General features: G+C 51.7%; 9 protein-coding genes across 9 annotated transcripts; 4 read left to right on the top strand and 5 right to left on the bottom strand.

Moving 5' to 3' along the window:
• Positions 1-105: 105 nt before the first annotated feature.
• LMH87_005294 (uncharacterized protein) lies at positions 106-1761 on the top strand (the record flags this gene model as incomplete). Its single annotated transcript, XM_056202985.1, has 2 exons — positions 106-1278; positions 1336-1761. 2 exons carry the CDS (start codon positions 106-108, stop codon positions 1759-1761), a joined length of 1599 nt encoding a protein of 532 aa, XP_056058488.1.
• Positions 1762-1951: 190 nt separating this feature from the next.
• On the bottom strand, positions 1952-2569 carry LMH87_005293 (uncharacterized protein; the record flags this gene model as incomplete). The annotated part of the gene is made up of 3 exons (XM_056202983.1): positions 1952-2133; positions 2195-2309; positions 2396-2569. The coding sequence occupies 3 exons, from the start codon at positions 2567-2569 to the stop codon at positions 1952-1954; spliced, it is 471 nt and encodes a 156-aa protein (XP_056058487.1).
• Positions 2570-3483: 914 nt separating this feature from the next.
• On the bottom strand, positions 3484-4102 carry LMH87_005292 (uncharacterized protein; the record flags this gene model as incomplete). Its single annotated transcript, XM_056202982.1, has 4 exons — positions 3484-3521; positions 3754-3758; positions 3813-4036; positions 4091-4102. The coding sequence occupies 4 exons, from the start codon at positions 4100-4102 to the stop codon at positions 3484-3486; spliced, it is 279 nt and encodes a 92-aa protein (XP_056058486.1).
• A 538-nt stretch (positions 4103-4640) lies between these two features.
• Positions 4641-6006, top strand: LMH87_005291 (uncharacterized protein; the record flags this gene model as incomplete). Its single annotated transcript, XM_056202981.1, has 4 exons — positions 4641-4896; positions 4985-5127; positions 5203-5289; positions 5350-6006. The coding sequence occupies 4 exons, from the start codon at positions 4641-4643 to the stop codon at positions 6004-6006; spliced, it is 1143 nt and encodes a 380-aa protein (XP_056058485.1).
• Positions 6007-6420: 414 nt separating this feature from the next.
• LMH87_005290 (uncharacterized protein) lies at positions 6421-7368 on the top strand (the record flags this gene model as incomplete). The annotated part of the gene is made up of 2 exons (XM_056202980.1): positions 6421-6674; positions 6759-7368. The coding sequence occupies 2 exons, from the start codon at positions 6421-6423 to the stop codon at positions 7366-7368; spliced, it is 864 nt and encodes a 287-aa protein (XP_056058484.1).
• Positions 7369-8133: 765 nt separating this feature from the next.
• LMH87_005289 (uncharacterized protein) lies at positions 8134-9627 on the bottom strand (the record flags this gene model as incomplete). Its single annotated transcript, XM_056202979.1, has 4 exons — positions 8134-8297; positions 8358-8451; positions 8511-9383; positions 9445-9627. The coding sequence occupies 4 exons, from the start codon at positions 9625-9627 to the stop codon at positions 8134-8136; spliced, it is 1314 nt and encodes a 437-aa protein (XP_056058483.1).
• Positions 9628-10064: 437 nt separating this feature from the next.
• Positions 10065-10911, bottom strand: LMH87_005288 (uncharacterized protein; the record flags this gene model as incomplete). The annotated part of the gene is made up of 4 exons (XM_056202978.1): positions 10065-10205; positions 10263-10481; positions 10549-10815; positions 10876-10911. The coding sequence occupies 4 exons, from the start codon at positions 10909-10911 to the stop codon at positions 10065-10067; spliced, it is 663 nt and encodes a 220-aa protein (XP_056058482.1).
• Positions 10912-11937: 1026 nt separating this feature from the next.
• On the bottom strand, positions 11938-12869 carry LMH87_005287 (uncharacterized protein; the record flags this gene model as incomplete). Its single annotated transcript, XM_056202977.1, has 2 exons — positions 11938-12395; positions 12485-12869. The coding sequence occupies 2 exons, from the start codon at positions 12867-12869 to the stop codon at positions 11938-11940; spliced, it is 843 nt and encodes a 280-aa protein (XP_056058481.1).
• A 1104-nt stretch (positions 12870-13973) lies between these two features.
• On the top strand, positions 13974-14539 carry LMH87_005286 (uncharacterized protein; the record flags this gene model as incomplete). Its single annotated transcript, XM_056202976.1, has 2 exons — positions 13974-14145; positions 14205-14539. 2 exons carry the CDS (start codon positions 13974-13976, stop codon positions 14537-14539), a joined length of 507 nt encoding a protein of 168 aa, XP_056058480.1.
• Positions 14540-15110: the final 571 nt, after the last annotated feature.

Below are 15110 nucleotides of genomic sequence, written 5' to 3'. Positions count from 1 at the left end.
TCCTCCAACTGCAGCGAGATGCCGTTCGCCCCGGCCCAGAGCCACGAGGTGCATCGTCCTCTCGAATCATCATGGCGCGAGAAGATAACTCGTTTTTGTTCACAAATGTCTTCCAAAGAAGCATGGCTAGGCGACTACGACTACTGGTATCTCGCCACGCCCAACATCTATCCGTTCAACCGCAAATACAAGGACACCGCAATCCCATTCTATGGCCTGCATGATCGAGTCCCCATCCTTCTGACGCTTCTTTTGGGATTCCAGCATGCCCTAACCGTGGTCGGTTCCATTGTCTCTCCACCGCTGGCCATTGCTGCTGGCGCGTTCAATCTCGAGGCTGGCCAGGTTGCATACCTCGTTTCGGCGTGCTTCATCACCACCGGCATAGCGACGGCCCTGCAGGTCACGCGGCTGCACATCAAAGGCACCCCGTTTTACGTCGGTACCGGGCTCCTCAGCGTCGTGGGGCCTACGTTTGATGTTATACCAATCGCCTTTACCTACACAAACATGCGATACCAAAGAGGCACCTGCCCGGTCGCCGAGGACGGAACACGCCTGCCTTGTCCAGAGGCGTGGGGAGCACTGCTCGGGTCCATACTCTGCACTGTTTGGGTGCAGATAGCCATGTCTCTGGTTCCGCCCAAAATTCTACAACGCGCGTTCCCGAAGGTCGTGACGGGGTCTCTGCTGCTGCTGCTGGGCGTTTACCTGGTTCGGCAGGGCATGAACAATTGGGCTGGATCCGTCAACTGCTACAACGGCGAGGGCTTTTATGCGCTCTGCCCAAATATTGATGCACCCAACGCACTCCCGTGGGCTCACCCGCGGCTGATTGGGCTAGGCTTTAGCGTCTTTGCCAGCATCGTCCTCATTGAGCAGTTTGGCTCGCCGCTCATGAGGTCTGCCGCCATTATGCTCGGACTGGGTGTCGGATGTATCATTTCAGGTGCCACTGGCTACTGGGACGCGAAGAACATACATGATGCTCCTCCTGTCACGTTCCTGTGGAGACACAGCTTCCAGCTCAGTGTTGACGGAGCCTTGGTGCTGCCTTTGATCATCATGTTTATAGTTCAAGGCATAAGCTGCATGCCCGACATCCTGGCCACGGCAGAGATTTCGGGCGTGGACATCGAAGGAACTGAATTCAACTCGCGTACTCAGGGCGGAATTCTCTGCGACGGAATCGGCAGTTTGATCAGCGCACTTGGTACGGCGCTTCCTATGGTGGCCCAAGCAGGGAATAACGGCACGATTGTCGTGACAGGGTGTGCAGTAAGTGGAAATGGCTACTCTCATATTGCCTGTAGGAGGTTGCTGACTGTATTTTAGTCGCGTCGCGCTGGTTGGGCAGCGGCAGGCTTCCTGATTCTCATGGGCGTGCTAGCAAAATTTGCCGCAATATTTACTGTGATGCCCGCATCGGTGCTTGGTGGCATGCAAGTGTTCCTCTTCAGCACAATTGCGGTGGCTGGTATTCGAGTTCTCGGAATGATTGAATTCACTCGCCGGAATCGCTTCATCCTGATTGTTGCACTAGGTTTTGGTTTTATTGACATAGTGACCCCAACATGGTTCGATCGCGTCATCGACTACAAAGGTAGTAGCACTGCCCTTCAGGGTCTATTGGAGGGCATTGAGTTGACTATCACGACTCCATTCATTTTGGCTGCGGTTCTCGGAGTCTTCTTCAACTTGGTGCTACCGAGTGACAAGGCCATGATGGATAACATATTCTTGAAACCTAACCAGAGTTGATAATTTATCTACTGTAACAAAGAATAATGACGAATTTTCGGACGCACTGAGCCAAAAGATATGAACACTTTGAATTGAAGTGAAAGCGAACTTGAACAGCTCTATCTAGGCCTAATCACTCGGTCTAAACTAATCATCTCATACAATTCTCCAATCGAACTGTCCTTCCGCCCTTCGACGTCGCAGATCATCAGTGGCTCTCCCAGTATTGCGCATTATAGCCACTCATCTGGTCGGCATACTCAGCACCAGCAGTTGCCCATCCCTTCACTCCCTCTGTCAGAATTAAACTCTGCATTTCCTTGTCACCGCAGTCGTCAAGATGATCCTGGAACCAGCAAGCAGCTCGCGTACCTCGGCCGCGCGAGGATCCTGTAACAATTCCATATTTAGCTTGGCTATGTAGCACTTGGCGTACGTTTTATGTGTTTACCGCAGTACCATATGATGGTAGTTAGACCAGCCGCCTTGAACAGGCTGTGCAGCGTTGGTATGGTTGGATAAAGGCTCTGCGCAGGCAAGTTGATGGATCCGCGTATTGTGCCGCCCTAGTAATAACGTAGCCAATTTGGTCATTAGCGTAGCTGTGGGAAAAGGGTACATCATGTCCGAATGGCAAGCCAGACGCTCGTACCTCGTAATCTGTACGGCGGAGATCAACAAGAAGGAAGCGCTTGGCCACCCCATCGCCAGCGTCATGCTTCAGCTTGCCGAGCAGAGTCTCGCGCGTTATGCACCCGGGTTGGGCGTTGCGAGGAGTTGGAAATGCGGCATGCCACGGAGCCTCGGTGGGCATACTAGGAGCCATTTTCACTTCATGGGAGAACAAGGCGATGGGCTGTCGAATGCGAAAGGGTTGCAATTCTCGCGATGACTGAGCAGAATTGAAGTAGCACCGGGGTGCGGGCTACGAAGCTCCATGTCCGATCCCAAAGCAGCGCTGCAATGCGAGGATGGTGGAGGTCTGCGAACGAGCCGTAAGGGAGTGTGTCATGCCCTGACCATGATTCGTCGTCGGTGGGATGCCCAACAAGCCGAAACTTTTATCCCACCCTTCCGCTATTAGTGGCAATTTACAAGGCCAGGGATGCAATTCCAGTAATCTTGTTCATCTTTCCCAGCTTTACTGACCCTCTTTGCGTGCTGAGGGCGTTTTCGGCGGATAGCAGATGCCGCGCATGGGTGTCTAGCTTTCGCCCGCAAGTATGACCAACAACTGCCGAATCGTCACAATCTGGTCCCTCCGAGAATCCTGCTTGGCTTATGGGCCTGGAATGCTCTGCTCAGGCTTACAAACTGCTCTACTGGATCCGTCACCTCATCTTCCTCTTACTCGTGTAGACTGACAGCTATCTCCACACCCTATGCCAGAAGCACAATGACTACAAGGTCGGCATGTGTCATTACACTCAGCTTGAAAAATTCCCAGAAGATCTTGTTAAATCTGATCCATCAGCCTGAAAAGTGTTGTATTCTTCACATAGCAGCTGCTTGCTCCTGTGCAGCCTAGGTTGGTACGCGTCGTCGCCATATCATCATGACCCTGCAAGTCGAGAAGAATGACCGCTGCCGCCTCACATGGTGTTTGTAGATCTGTAGGGTAGATTCTTTTTTGCGGTGCCTCTGGCGGGCAGAAGCAGTCAGAAACCGGTGGGAACAGTGTCCCTTGCGACCCATCATCGCACGACGCAGTCCTTTCAGGGCACCCGTGGCCGTTGTGATCTAGCCACTGGCCTTCAGCTTCGTCATGGCCATGGATACTGGATGGCACAGCCAATGTACTAGTCGCTGCCTTTGATGCCACCCGCGACATGCCGCGTCCAGTTTCTGTTACCAGTATGTGGCTTTTGGGCGACGACGCCACTTCCTGCTGTGAGGGGGGCTGAGGACGTGCCAAGGCAGGGGTGGCAAGATTTTTCGAGGTAACTTGAGCAGGCAACTTTGGGGGGGAAAGCCCTGCCGGTCGTGGTGCATGCGTGTTTTCAGTGATACCGCCGCTATGAGGCTCAGGTTCATGCGCAGGCGCAAGTCGGGGAGAGGGCTGGTTGGACTCATCGGGTGAAATGCCGTGCCGGTGAAGCAGTGCCCGTAGCCGTTGATTCTCGGCCAGCACGACTCGTGCCGCGGACTGCATCTGCAAGGTCGCTTCGATGCCGCGGTGCTTGTACTCCTCAATCTGTCGCGACAGGTCATCGATGAGCTCTCTGCGTCGCGCTCTTGAACGTCGCTGGCTTTCGCGATTCAGCGCCGTCGACTCGGGCGTTGGCGTTTTAGACTACACTTGCTGTGAGACGAAAGAGACGAAAATCTCGTGGGGGCCATTCCATACCTTTCTCGGCATCGCTAGTCTACGGCCTATAATGCGATTTCAACATGTATGCGTGGCTTGCTCGCCGTCAAGTTGCTGTGTTGCTAGCTTTTAATTCTAACACGCAGGTTGCCTCTGAGTGAGGTGAGACATGTGTGCGGCTCGTCTGTATAGGCGTCTGTACTATCACGGCTGGCGAACCTGCGTTCCGGGATGTAGTAGTAACGATAGCGACACCTCTGATTGAATGTTGTTTCGTCAAAAAGACAGCCATGACAAAGTGACCAGTACCGGCATGTGGTAGCGCTGTGGGGTTTCCATGATTGGGTGGAGCGAAAGCAGTGGTGGCGGTATGTGTCAGACCCCGACTTCTATTGGCTGGCGGAATGTTTTCCAAAATGTTTAATGAGCTAGTTACAGGGCAGCTTGGTATAATTAAAATTGTAAGTGGTGGCTACTGGGCCACGGTCTGAGTTCTGATCTGACCGATCATCATCACGCTTTGCATTCTCAATCCCATTTACATCTCAGTATCTTTTGCACCACAATATAACTGATACCCAACGCAGTCATGCATGTTGCAGAAAAGGCTGAATACCCCAGCACGTTGCCTTCGGCCATGGAGCCTGGCGCTCTGGAAAGCAATGGAGGCACCGACGGCACGAAGGAGCCCATATCAGCGTTCAAGGGTTTAGGGTGGCTCGACCGCTTCCTCGCTCTCTGGATATTTCTTGCCATGGCCATTGGAATTATTCTGGGGAATTTCGTTCCAGAGACTGGGCCAGCGCTACAAAAGGGCAAGTTTGTGGGCGTGTCAGTCCCCATAGGTACGTTCTTTTCTCCCACTCGCAACGGCAGAACCTGCAAAAAACCTGTATATAAAACTCAAGAAACTGACAAATACCTTTTCAATAGCTGTCGGTCTGTTGGTAATGATGTACCCGATTCTATGCAAGGTCCGATACGAGTCGCTGCACACTCTACTGGCCCATCGCTCCATGTGGAAGCAAATACTGTTCAGCATCATTGTCAACTGGATCGTGGCTCCTTTCCTCATGGTAAGTCAAACAACTGCTGCACTTCAGGACCATTTGCTCGTCTTTCGTCACGACTAATGCGGCGGTGTTCCTCAGCTTGGCCTGTCGTGGGCTTTCCTTCCCGATAAGAGTGGCTTGCGTGAGGGCCTGATTCTCGTCGGTCTTGGAAGATGCATTGCCATGGTATGTCCACCCGCCACGCTTGGCTCAAGAAACCCCAGAACCCTAACATGCACCCGGCAGGTCCTCATATGGAACGGTCTGGCAGGTGGTGATAACGAATACTGTGCCATCCTCGTCGCCATCAATTCAATTCTCCAGATGGTTCTCTTCGCCCCGCTCGCCATCTTCTTTCTCCGTGTCATTAGTGGAGAGTCGGGGGTAAACAACGTCTCATACTCGGTTGTCGCTGTGAGTGTTGCAGTGTTCCTTGGCATTCCCCTGGGAGCCGCCATTGCTACCCGGTTTGCCCTGCGCATGACAGCCGGGCCCGATTGGTATGAGCGCGTTTTCCTCCGATTTGCCGCTCCTTGGTCTCTCATTGGCCTCCTCTATACGATTTTGGTCCTCTTTGCATCGCAGGGCCGTCAAGTTGTTCATCAGGTGGTGTCTGTGGTTCGAGTTGCAGCTCCACTGATCGTCTACTTTGTGGGCATATTCGTCCTGACACTGTTCATCACCTATAAGCTCGGATTCAAATATCAATTTTCTGTGACTCAGAGTTTTACAGCATCTAGCAACAATTTTGAGCTGGCTATCGCCGTTGCTGTCGCTACCTTTGGACCAAACAGTGACCAGGCTCTTGCGGCAACCGTGGGACCACTCATTGAGGTTCCTGTACTCATTGCCCTAGTATACGCCATGCGGCTGGTACGGAAGCGATGGGACTGGAAGGACTGAGGTCTTTCTTGGGGGGGCGGGGGGGCGGCATATCTATATGTGAAAGTTTGCTGCTGTCGGACAGAAAAGCATTTGCATCACATAGCGGGAGGATGTGTATTACAGCGGTGTGCGGAAACTTTACAGATATACCAGGAGTAGCTGCGCATTCGTCATAGACTAATAATTAAAACTCACTTATGATCTGTTAAAGGCTTACAAGTTTATTAAGAAATGCTCCAGTCTAGCTCTAGCTCTAGCCCTGACATCTGTGTCGCACCTTCTAACGGCATCTTCATTAGAAAGTGGTCAGTTTTAGTGCAAGCCACTAGCCACAGGTGTGTGGTCGAAGCTTGTGCACTGGCTCAACCTTGACCCCAGGCTCCTGGTGCAGCACTCTTCCATCTAACTCAACGCCTTTAACCTCCAGTCAAGATGACAGCCGACAGCATCAGCGGCGCCTCAGGAAACGAAAAGCCTGGGGCTCAATTACGCCTTTCCGCAGATCAAGACGAACAAGAGATCAGAGACAAGTACCGGCCATTTTTGCGGCACTTTCCTAGATGCGACGGTTCGGATTGGATCGAGGATCTTGAGCTAGATACTGTCACTGAGATGGCCCGAGCAAATCTAGCCCGCACCGGCTCACGTTTAAAAGTGTTGGTCCTTTACGGCAGCCTTCGAAAGAGGTCGGTTGACAGGCCCATGGCTTTTACTTGCACTGCCTTTTCTCCCCCAGCAAGAGAAGAACTGACCGACGTCTGCAATAACAGATCCTACTCCAGGCTTACGGCCTACGAAGCAGCCCGCATACTGCACAGGCTGGGCTGCGACGTGCGCGTCTTTGATCCCACGCTGCTCCCTATCCGCGACTCTGTACCGCCAGAGCACCCGGCCGTGCAGGAGCTGCGCGCGCTGTCCTTCTGGAGCGACGGCCACGTGTGGTGCGCCCCAGAGCAGCACGGTAACCTGACGGCCGTCTTCAAGAACCAGATTGACTGGATCCCGCTGTCGACGGGCTCGGTGCGGCCGACGCAAGGCCGCACCCTCTCCGTGGTCCAGGTCAACGGCGGCAGCCAGTCGTTCAACACGGTCAACAGCCTGCGCGTCCTCGGCCGCTGGATGCGCATGTTTACCATTCCCAACCAGTCGAGCATACCCATGGCCTATAAGCAGTTCGAGAATGAAGGTGGCGACGGTAGTGGCGAGGCGCGCCTGCTGCCCGGTGGCAACCGTGACCGCCTCGTGGATTGCATGGAGGAGTTTGTTAAATACACCATCATTATGCGTGAGCACTTTGGGCTGTTTGGCGACCGGTACAGCGAGCGCAAGGAGTCTGCCGCCAAGGCTACCCAAGCAATTTCAGCTAGCGCTCTAAAATAGACTTCATATTTCCCTGGTACAATCCACCACAATTACCAGGCTTGCTTACCATCAGAAGATGATTACAATTTGCTTTTTTCTGGATTGGTATTGGTTCTATGGATGTACAGCTCTGCGATAGCTACAACTTAACCGGCTTAAAAGGCAAGCGAGGGCAAGAAGTTGACCCTCAACTCGCATGGTCGCAACAAGGACAACAGAAGATGCAATTTTGGCCCGCCCATACAAGCGCACAATCGGAACTGCCTAGTATAGTCTGCTGTCAAAACCCGTACTTTTTTCGTCTGTTGACTCGGGGGACCCGGTTTACACTATGCAGGTTGCGGGTGTATCTCCGCAAAGTGACGATTTTTCCACAAAGCCAATCAAATCGCAGGAGTGTGTCATCATTGGTGGCTGCCCACGGCAAGGCACCATTTCGCATCGTACGCTGCAACCTTGTTGTTAGTACCCGCAGCCGAATAGTGCGTGAATTTATAATACTCGTCGAAATATGGCCCAATAGAGCACATGATAGAAAGCTACGCCAATAAGTGCCCAATTTACCTCTTTTACCGCCTGGTCCAGGCAGTCGCACGCGAGCAGTACCTGGCAGAAATTGAACGTGTGTAATTACTCTGCAATGTGTCCACACCAGTGCAGTGTCATTCAGCATTCTTCGTGAAAGCTCACATATTTTCCCTACTTAATATCCCGATTTTCTTTTTTTCCTCTCTATAGACTCCCATGTGTCTACAGTAGTCTGTCATGGCTGGTGTCTGTTATTCACGACCTGGCGCGTTTTTGTGAACCTTTCCTTCTAACTCGCCAAAGTTCAAGGAGCAGTAGGCTCGATAACAAGTACGACGCGCCGGCAAAGATCTGAGCGTCCAAATAGGAGCGTGCTCCCTTTTCAGGTCGCCGCAGCCTTAAAGCAATAACTTCCGCAACTTTAAGTGGGCAAATACTATCAGAGACCGACGGATGAGGAATCATGAATGGCAACTTACATAGGCTTGGCACTGAAACGGCCAGCCACGTCATGTTGAGAAGTGCCGGTAGCTCCTTCAGCCCGACAATCTCGGTAGCCAAGGGTCCAATGACCTGCAGCGTTGTCAGCAGACAGGTTGGTGCATGGTAACGGTTCATGGAATATCACTTACCACCCAAAAGATTCCCAGGATTGCGCCGCTGATAATCGCAAACGCAATCAGAGCCCCGAAATTTGTCGATGGAAGCCACATCGAGAGTACTAGCACCCCACAGGTGAACGTTGAAACGCCAGCTACTTCGACGCGGCCAAGTTTATCACTGGCGTATCCGACAAACGGTCGTCCGAGTGCTGTTCCCAGATTGAGCATTGCCGCCACAATCGCCCCATCCTGCTGCGATCTGCCGATAACGAGGGCATAGTCCGACAGAGAAAACATGAGAGTAATGTATCCAAACATCAGGATAATGCTCCACCCCAGAAGCAGCTGTACCTGGTAGAGAGCCAGCAGACGGAGGTGGAATGTACGGCGATGCGGCTGGACCTCGTGATCACGCGATCTCATCAACAGCGTAGCCGCGAGATTGGCAAAAAGAACAATGAGAGCTGTGATTCTCAGCGCCCACACTAGTCCCATTGCGTCGAGCATCGCCTGCTCAGAGAAGCAAATGATAAGGCCGCCTATGCCAGAGCCGGCGGCGCAGATGCCATTGGCCAGGCTGCGCTTCTTGTCGAACCACTGGGGGATGACCGCTGTGGCTGGGATATATACCAGCCCAATGCCCATGCCTACGCACATTCCCTGCGATAGGTAGAGATGCCACACTTTGGACGCAAAAGACGCCGCGAGGAAGCCCCCGGAGAGGACGACACTACCTGCAAGCATGGGTGCCCGTACGCCGTGATGGCGTGCCAGCAGTACGGCGAGCGGCGCCACAAACAACGCAGCCGCAAAGTTCAAACCACCAATAAGAGCATAATCTAGGTCATGCGCTTCCGCGAAGAGGTCGTGCGACAGGTAGTAGGCGAGAAATAGGCTGTAGGACTGCACCACGTGTAAGGCATTGCTGAGCCACAGCTGCATGATGGCTATTGCTGGGACCTACAGCTGCGACGCCCCATGTGAAGCCATTGACGATAAATTGAGCGAGGACGCAGATCCAACCATAACCGCCGTCGGGGGGTGGCGGCGCTGAAGGAGGAGGCTCAGACCTGGCGCTCACAGGAAGGCCATCCGGTATGCCAGGCGAAGTCTTGGTGGCCGATCGCAGGCATCTTGACTGGAACATGCCGCGAGTTGCTTTTAGAAAATCCGACTTTTTGGAAAAAGAAAAGGGAGAGATTCTGCGCCTTCCTCGCCGGAGTTTGCTAATTTGCTGCCATGTAGTTCGCCAGCCACGGAAGGATCCCGGCCTTGGTGCCGACGCTACCTAAAATGGTCAAGGACGGCCACGGTTGTGTCATCGACGCCTTGTCATTGGTCAGAGGCCAAGGTCTGCACCGTACTCTGTGCGGGGTCCCATTACCCAAAAGGTAGAGCATGTCTGTCAAGTTCTGTGATTAATGCTACCGAATTTGCAAAGTGCAGAGATATGTAGTTTTTATTTCAATAATTTCCTAGCTCCTCTCTAGCACGGATATCTTCATCTGTTAGTATAGAAAGAAATGTGCTCTTTCCCATGTCCCGTGCCTGTTCGCGTCTATACTATGAAATGTGGTGCTGTACTCATGTAGGCCAGGCGGTATTCTTCGTGCCGGCCAGATCAAGCAAGTCACAATGATCCTCGTCAAAGCATCTCTCGTTGCCCAATATGGGAGGATCAGTCTGCGTAGCTGTTTCTTGCCAAGATCGATCTGCAAATTCATACTACAGACAGAGCTCACATTAGCAAACAAATTCTTGTGGGATGCTTCAGATACGCACACTCGTCTCCAGACTAAATGCGTCCTTGATATCGCACAAGTCGCGCAGCCAGCTATACATTTCCGCAGACTGGGACAAGTCATGATTTACGCCCAACGAGGTGTCGTCCAGGCCGTGGCCGATGGTGGTTTCCGCAGGCAGCTGCGCTGCTGGCAGACAGGGATTTATTGGCACCGAGTCCTCCTGTCTGGTCTTTACTGTGGTCAGGGTCGCTGGTCGCTGTAAACCTCAATCAGTGGACTGCTATGCACAGTGCTGAGTGAGAGGGGGGAAGAGAGATTCATACCTGTGATGCCACCCTCGGGTCATCTTCGCCCAACGCCATTCTCTCATTTTCTAGAGCGCGTTCGATGGTATCCTCGCCAAAGCCTCGGTGGGCTAGTATTCTGCGAAGAAGTACATTCTCCTCATGGACTTTTCGGGCCACTGCCTGCATCTCCGCGGTCGCTTGAGCACCTAGTTTGACGCATTCATTCCACCGGTCCTCGAGGTCTCGAATGTATGCCTGCTTTCGAGCGCGCGAGTTTCGCTGATTGCGACGCAGCCTTGCCCTCTGGACACGATATCAGCAAGGAACCAGTCACGATAGCCATCTCTCGGCTTCTAAACAAACCTCTGTAGCCTCGGCATTTCCTGGGTCGTCATCCATGGTGGGTGCTATCTTTTCCAATGGCACTCATCTGGGTACCAAGACTCATCTGGGTACCAGGTGTTGTTGAAGTGGAAAACAAACTTTCTCGAGCCCCGCGACCAGTAACTGGAGACCAGTCATGGTCGAACACCGGCAGTAACACGCCATGGCGCGGATGCGGGTATACTGCTCACAACACAGTTCTAGTGCAAATTTAGTGTGTCTATAACATCTAGTCTCTAGAGCTATAGTATTGCTTTTTTGACGCGTTCATTTGATTGAAAGTAAAACAGAACTGCTGCGTATGTTGGGATTCTGACTCGGGCGGTTTGCACTAGCGGCGGCCCTTCACTAACTGGAGCGTCGAGGTCAGGACACCTCGCAGAGCATCGCAGGGCACCGGCACAATGATTAGTCTCTAGCTGTTTATTGCCAAGTTCCGATGATATAATAACCCGTAAAAATAGCAAAAATAGTAAAACAAGTTTAAAAAAAAATTCTCTAGTCATTAGAAGTTTATAATTACTACCTTATTTATAATACTACCTACCTACCTTTAAATATACAGTTATCTTATTAGCTAGTAAGATATACTAAAGCGCCCTAAAAGAGAGAGCTGTAAGTAGTAATAGGCTCCTATCGGATTGTTTCTTAGGCTGCCTCCTGAGTCTACCTCACGTACTTTCTAATTTGTAACACCTGGTTGGCTGGAATGATAACGTGGCGCGATCTAGTAATAATCCAGAGGCCGCGGAGTTTTGTCCGGGGAGCCACCCACCCGGGAGCGTGCATTCTAGACTAAAAAGTCATTTTATATAAGTGACATTAGAGCATAACTAGATGTGATATAAAGGGTAGTAGGTATGAGTGGTACTTAATGAAAGCTGATAGTTGGTAACTGCCAACTTAAGGCTATCACACCGACCGCGAGCTGCAAAGTTCAGTAACGCGCGACACCTGAATTCCTAGACAAGGCTCCTCTGGACGCAGAATGTAACGCCGGGGGACAGCAATCGCCATCTCCGAACAATAGAGACTCGATCTTCAGTCTTCCACCATGTCCATATGTGCTAGCGCTTCTTTTGCCAAGTCACGAATATTGGGAGAGATAGCTTGCTGTTCCGCCAAGGAATTCCACCTATCCTTCCAAAACTGCCAGCGATCAATGGAATAACCCGCTTGACCACGCCATAGCCCATTGGAACTTGACAAGACACCCTCAGCTTGCTTCTCTTTGCATCGACGCCATAGCTCCCCGCTTGCATGCTCGAACACCTGCGCTGCAGTATCGAGGCATCCAGATCCTTGCTCAGTCAAGTCTGTTTCAAGACCTTCTGAGATGGCCGTTGTAGCAAGATCCAGACTGGCGCCAAGGGACAGTGTTGCATCGCCAGTAGAGGCTAGACGCGCCGAATACCTACAGGCACTATTCCAGCGTCGTTCACGTGCGCGGCGCTCCTCTTGTGTCGGGCAGGCCGCGTTAAAAAGCTGAGCACTGTAGCCTGGAAAGGTTCGAAGTCAGCCGTCGAATGATCTAGCTTATGACGGACTAGAAACTGTAACTTGGAGCAAATGACTTTATTTGACTTACTGTTGAAAGCGTCCGCCCAGTTAATTCCCCAGTCGGTGAGTTCTCTCCAGTAGAAACCGTCGTCGAGATCGATGAAACCTTCTCCCTCGCCTTTTGGCTCAGGACGCCCCGGTAGTGTCCGGATGTGTTTGAGGATATTTATCACTTGTGGCTGAGAAAACTCAAGGTTTACAGCAGTGTCGTTGAGCAGCGTCCACAGCCCGCCTAGTCGCTGCTTCATCTCGACTGGGCTGGGGGAGGCCTCTGGATACGATACCAGCAATGAAACGGCTTCTTCGGTGGTGCTTGTGCCGTCAATGTAGGCCCTGAGGGTGTCGATCTGTGCTTGCGTGATGCAATACCCTTCAAAAGCAGAGCTTGCTCGGCAAAAATACGCATCGGCCATGGTGAACTTGTGGAAGATATTCGGAGCTTAATGTTCACTTGTGGAAGACAATTCAGTCCGAGAACACTGTTAGAGTGTCTTTTAGGGGGTCATAATTGTAATGACAACCGCTGAGCTGGACGCGATGCACCGAGCGGCGTTACATGTTGCGGCAAAGCGGGGTTCACTGTACTGTGCAAGACAAGGCAGCCTTGTGTGCGCCTCCATGATGTCACTGTAAGCTGACCAGAGCCTTATTGTAAAGCTGCTATGCATGTTTGTGATTTTGACCGTAGGATATACTATAAACAAGTATCGGTGTCTACCACAGTTGAAGGGTTGCCGGCCTCGTCTGACACGCGATAGCTGGGCGTACGCTCAAACCAAGATGATGTCGCTGTTCCACGATTCGCGAGACCTGATGACGGAATGACGAGCCTGATTAATTGTGAGATCTTTTCTAAATAATCATCGGTGTCTACCACAGTTGGAAGATTTGCCAGCCTCGTCTGACACATGCGTTAGCTGGGCGTACGCTCACACCAAAATGAGGTCGCTATTCCACAATTCGCGAGACATGATGACGGAATTGAAAGCCTGAATCCTTTAAATCACATGAACTGTGTTAAAGCGACGGCAATTTGTCAGTGCGCCTGATTTTAATGCGGCTTGTGGTCTACTTATTGCCGCCGGACAGGTGTGTCCGATTGATTGATGCGACCGCATTCGGTAACCTGCAGCCTCACAAGCCGAGCTGAGTGACACGTAGATCACACAATTCGACGGAAGTCAATTATAATACTATGCAATAAGGGTGGTCAGATGAGCATAGCAGCTTTTTGTTCAGCGCAAGGCGGGTCGTCTTTGCAGATCATGGCGGAAAGAACAAGCATGATGTCTAAGAAACAACGCAGTCCCCCGGCCGCGGAGACAAAGATGACCGTCAAGTCCGAATATCTGTAGCACTCACTTCACAGCTTCAAAGTCTTTAACAATATCTCCAGGTGTATATAAACTAGTATACTCCCTATACCTCTACCTTCAAACTAACAGCCCTGCTTTCCCCATCCGCCATTAAACGGTCTCTCTGAGGTCCTTTGATTGCCGACACGCTACTTTCTCAACATGCATCTGCTCAGAGCCACATTCTCTCTCCTGGCAGCAGCCACTGTCATCTCCGGTGCCCCTACGCCAGTTGAGGATGCTCCTCGCTCGCCTCCGACAAAGCTACCAGGTACCATTCACGGCTACCCGCCCAAGGATTGGGAATGCAAGACCAGCCAGAATAAGCCAACAAGTAAGGATATCCGTTTTATTGGTGCCACATCAAAATCTAATGTAGCCTGAACTGTGTAGCTGTCACTTTCAAATCCGATTACATCAAAAGAAGCACCGACTTTGCGCTCGAGCTCAGAGACAATGGTGACAACAAGGCTGGAAACAGCAAGTATCCAGAGTTTTTTACAAGCCCCGAGAGTATCCCAGGTCTAGAGGGCTACCAAGGTGCAAAGAATGTTGATCATTTCCCACTCAACTACGACGGTCAAACCGTCTTTACAGGAGGTACTCCTACAAGTGATGCTCGTGTGGTCTATCAACACGATGTCGGCTCTGATGAGGCCACATTTATCGGAGTATGGAGTCATGCTGGAAGAAAGGATGGAAAGTTCGAGAAGTGCACCGAAAAGTAGGCAGATACCAGCAGCAGAGTATTTAGTAGTGATCGTTTCTAGCCATCTTGGAACTATCACAATGACTGTTCCATCTTGTGAAATATCTGCACCATCGTTATCTGACTGTGGTGCTGTCAGTCAGCTCTCTGCTGTTGCTGCTCCGTGTCCCGTGACTTGTAATCATTCTTTCAAAAGTACAATAGGTCTGCAGCATTAAGAACGAGAGCGAATAGCCATGAGTTCAATTGAATATTAAACGGTATTTAGCAATAGAAGCTCCAGTGGACGAGCAACTGTTACTGAAAAGGGCACGTGGGTGCGAAAAGTGCGGAGTATACTCCCTCGGCATATGCCCTGCTCCCATGGCTGCCGATTATCTGCAGCCAAGCATTGTCTTGTGCTTCCCCGACCACCAAAAAGCGTGGCACAACTGGCGCGAAGCGCGCAATGGGTGGCACCAAAGGACAATTACCCAGTGTCGGCCTTTCAACGGGCCTGCTTCTAGTATATTCCGCTAGCGATGTGCCCTCGGCGCCTCTACACAGCGATCAAGCTCGACACCAGGTTTTCCATGTTTAGGCATGGCCGT

Source organism: Akanthomyces muscarius, chromosome 1, assembly GCF_028009165.1.
Source record: "Akanthomyces muscarius strain Ve6 chromosome 1, whole genome shotgun sequence".
NCBI classification, from domain to species: Eukaryota; Fungi; Ascomycota; class Sordariomycetes; order Hypocreales; family Cordycipitaceae; genus Akanthomyces; species Akanthomyces muscarius.
Note: the sequence above shows the minus strand (reverse complement) of the source record. Positions and strands in the feature narration are given on the sequence as shown.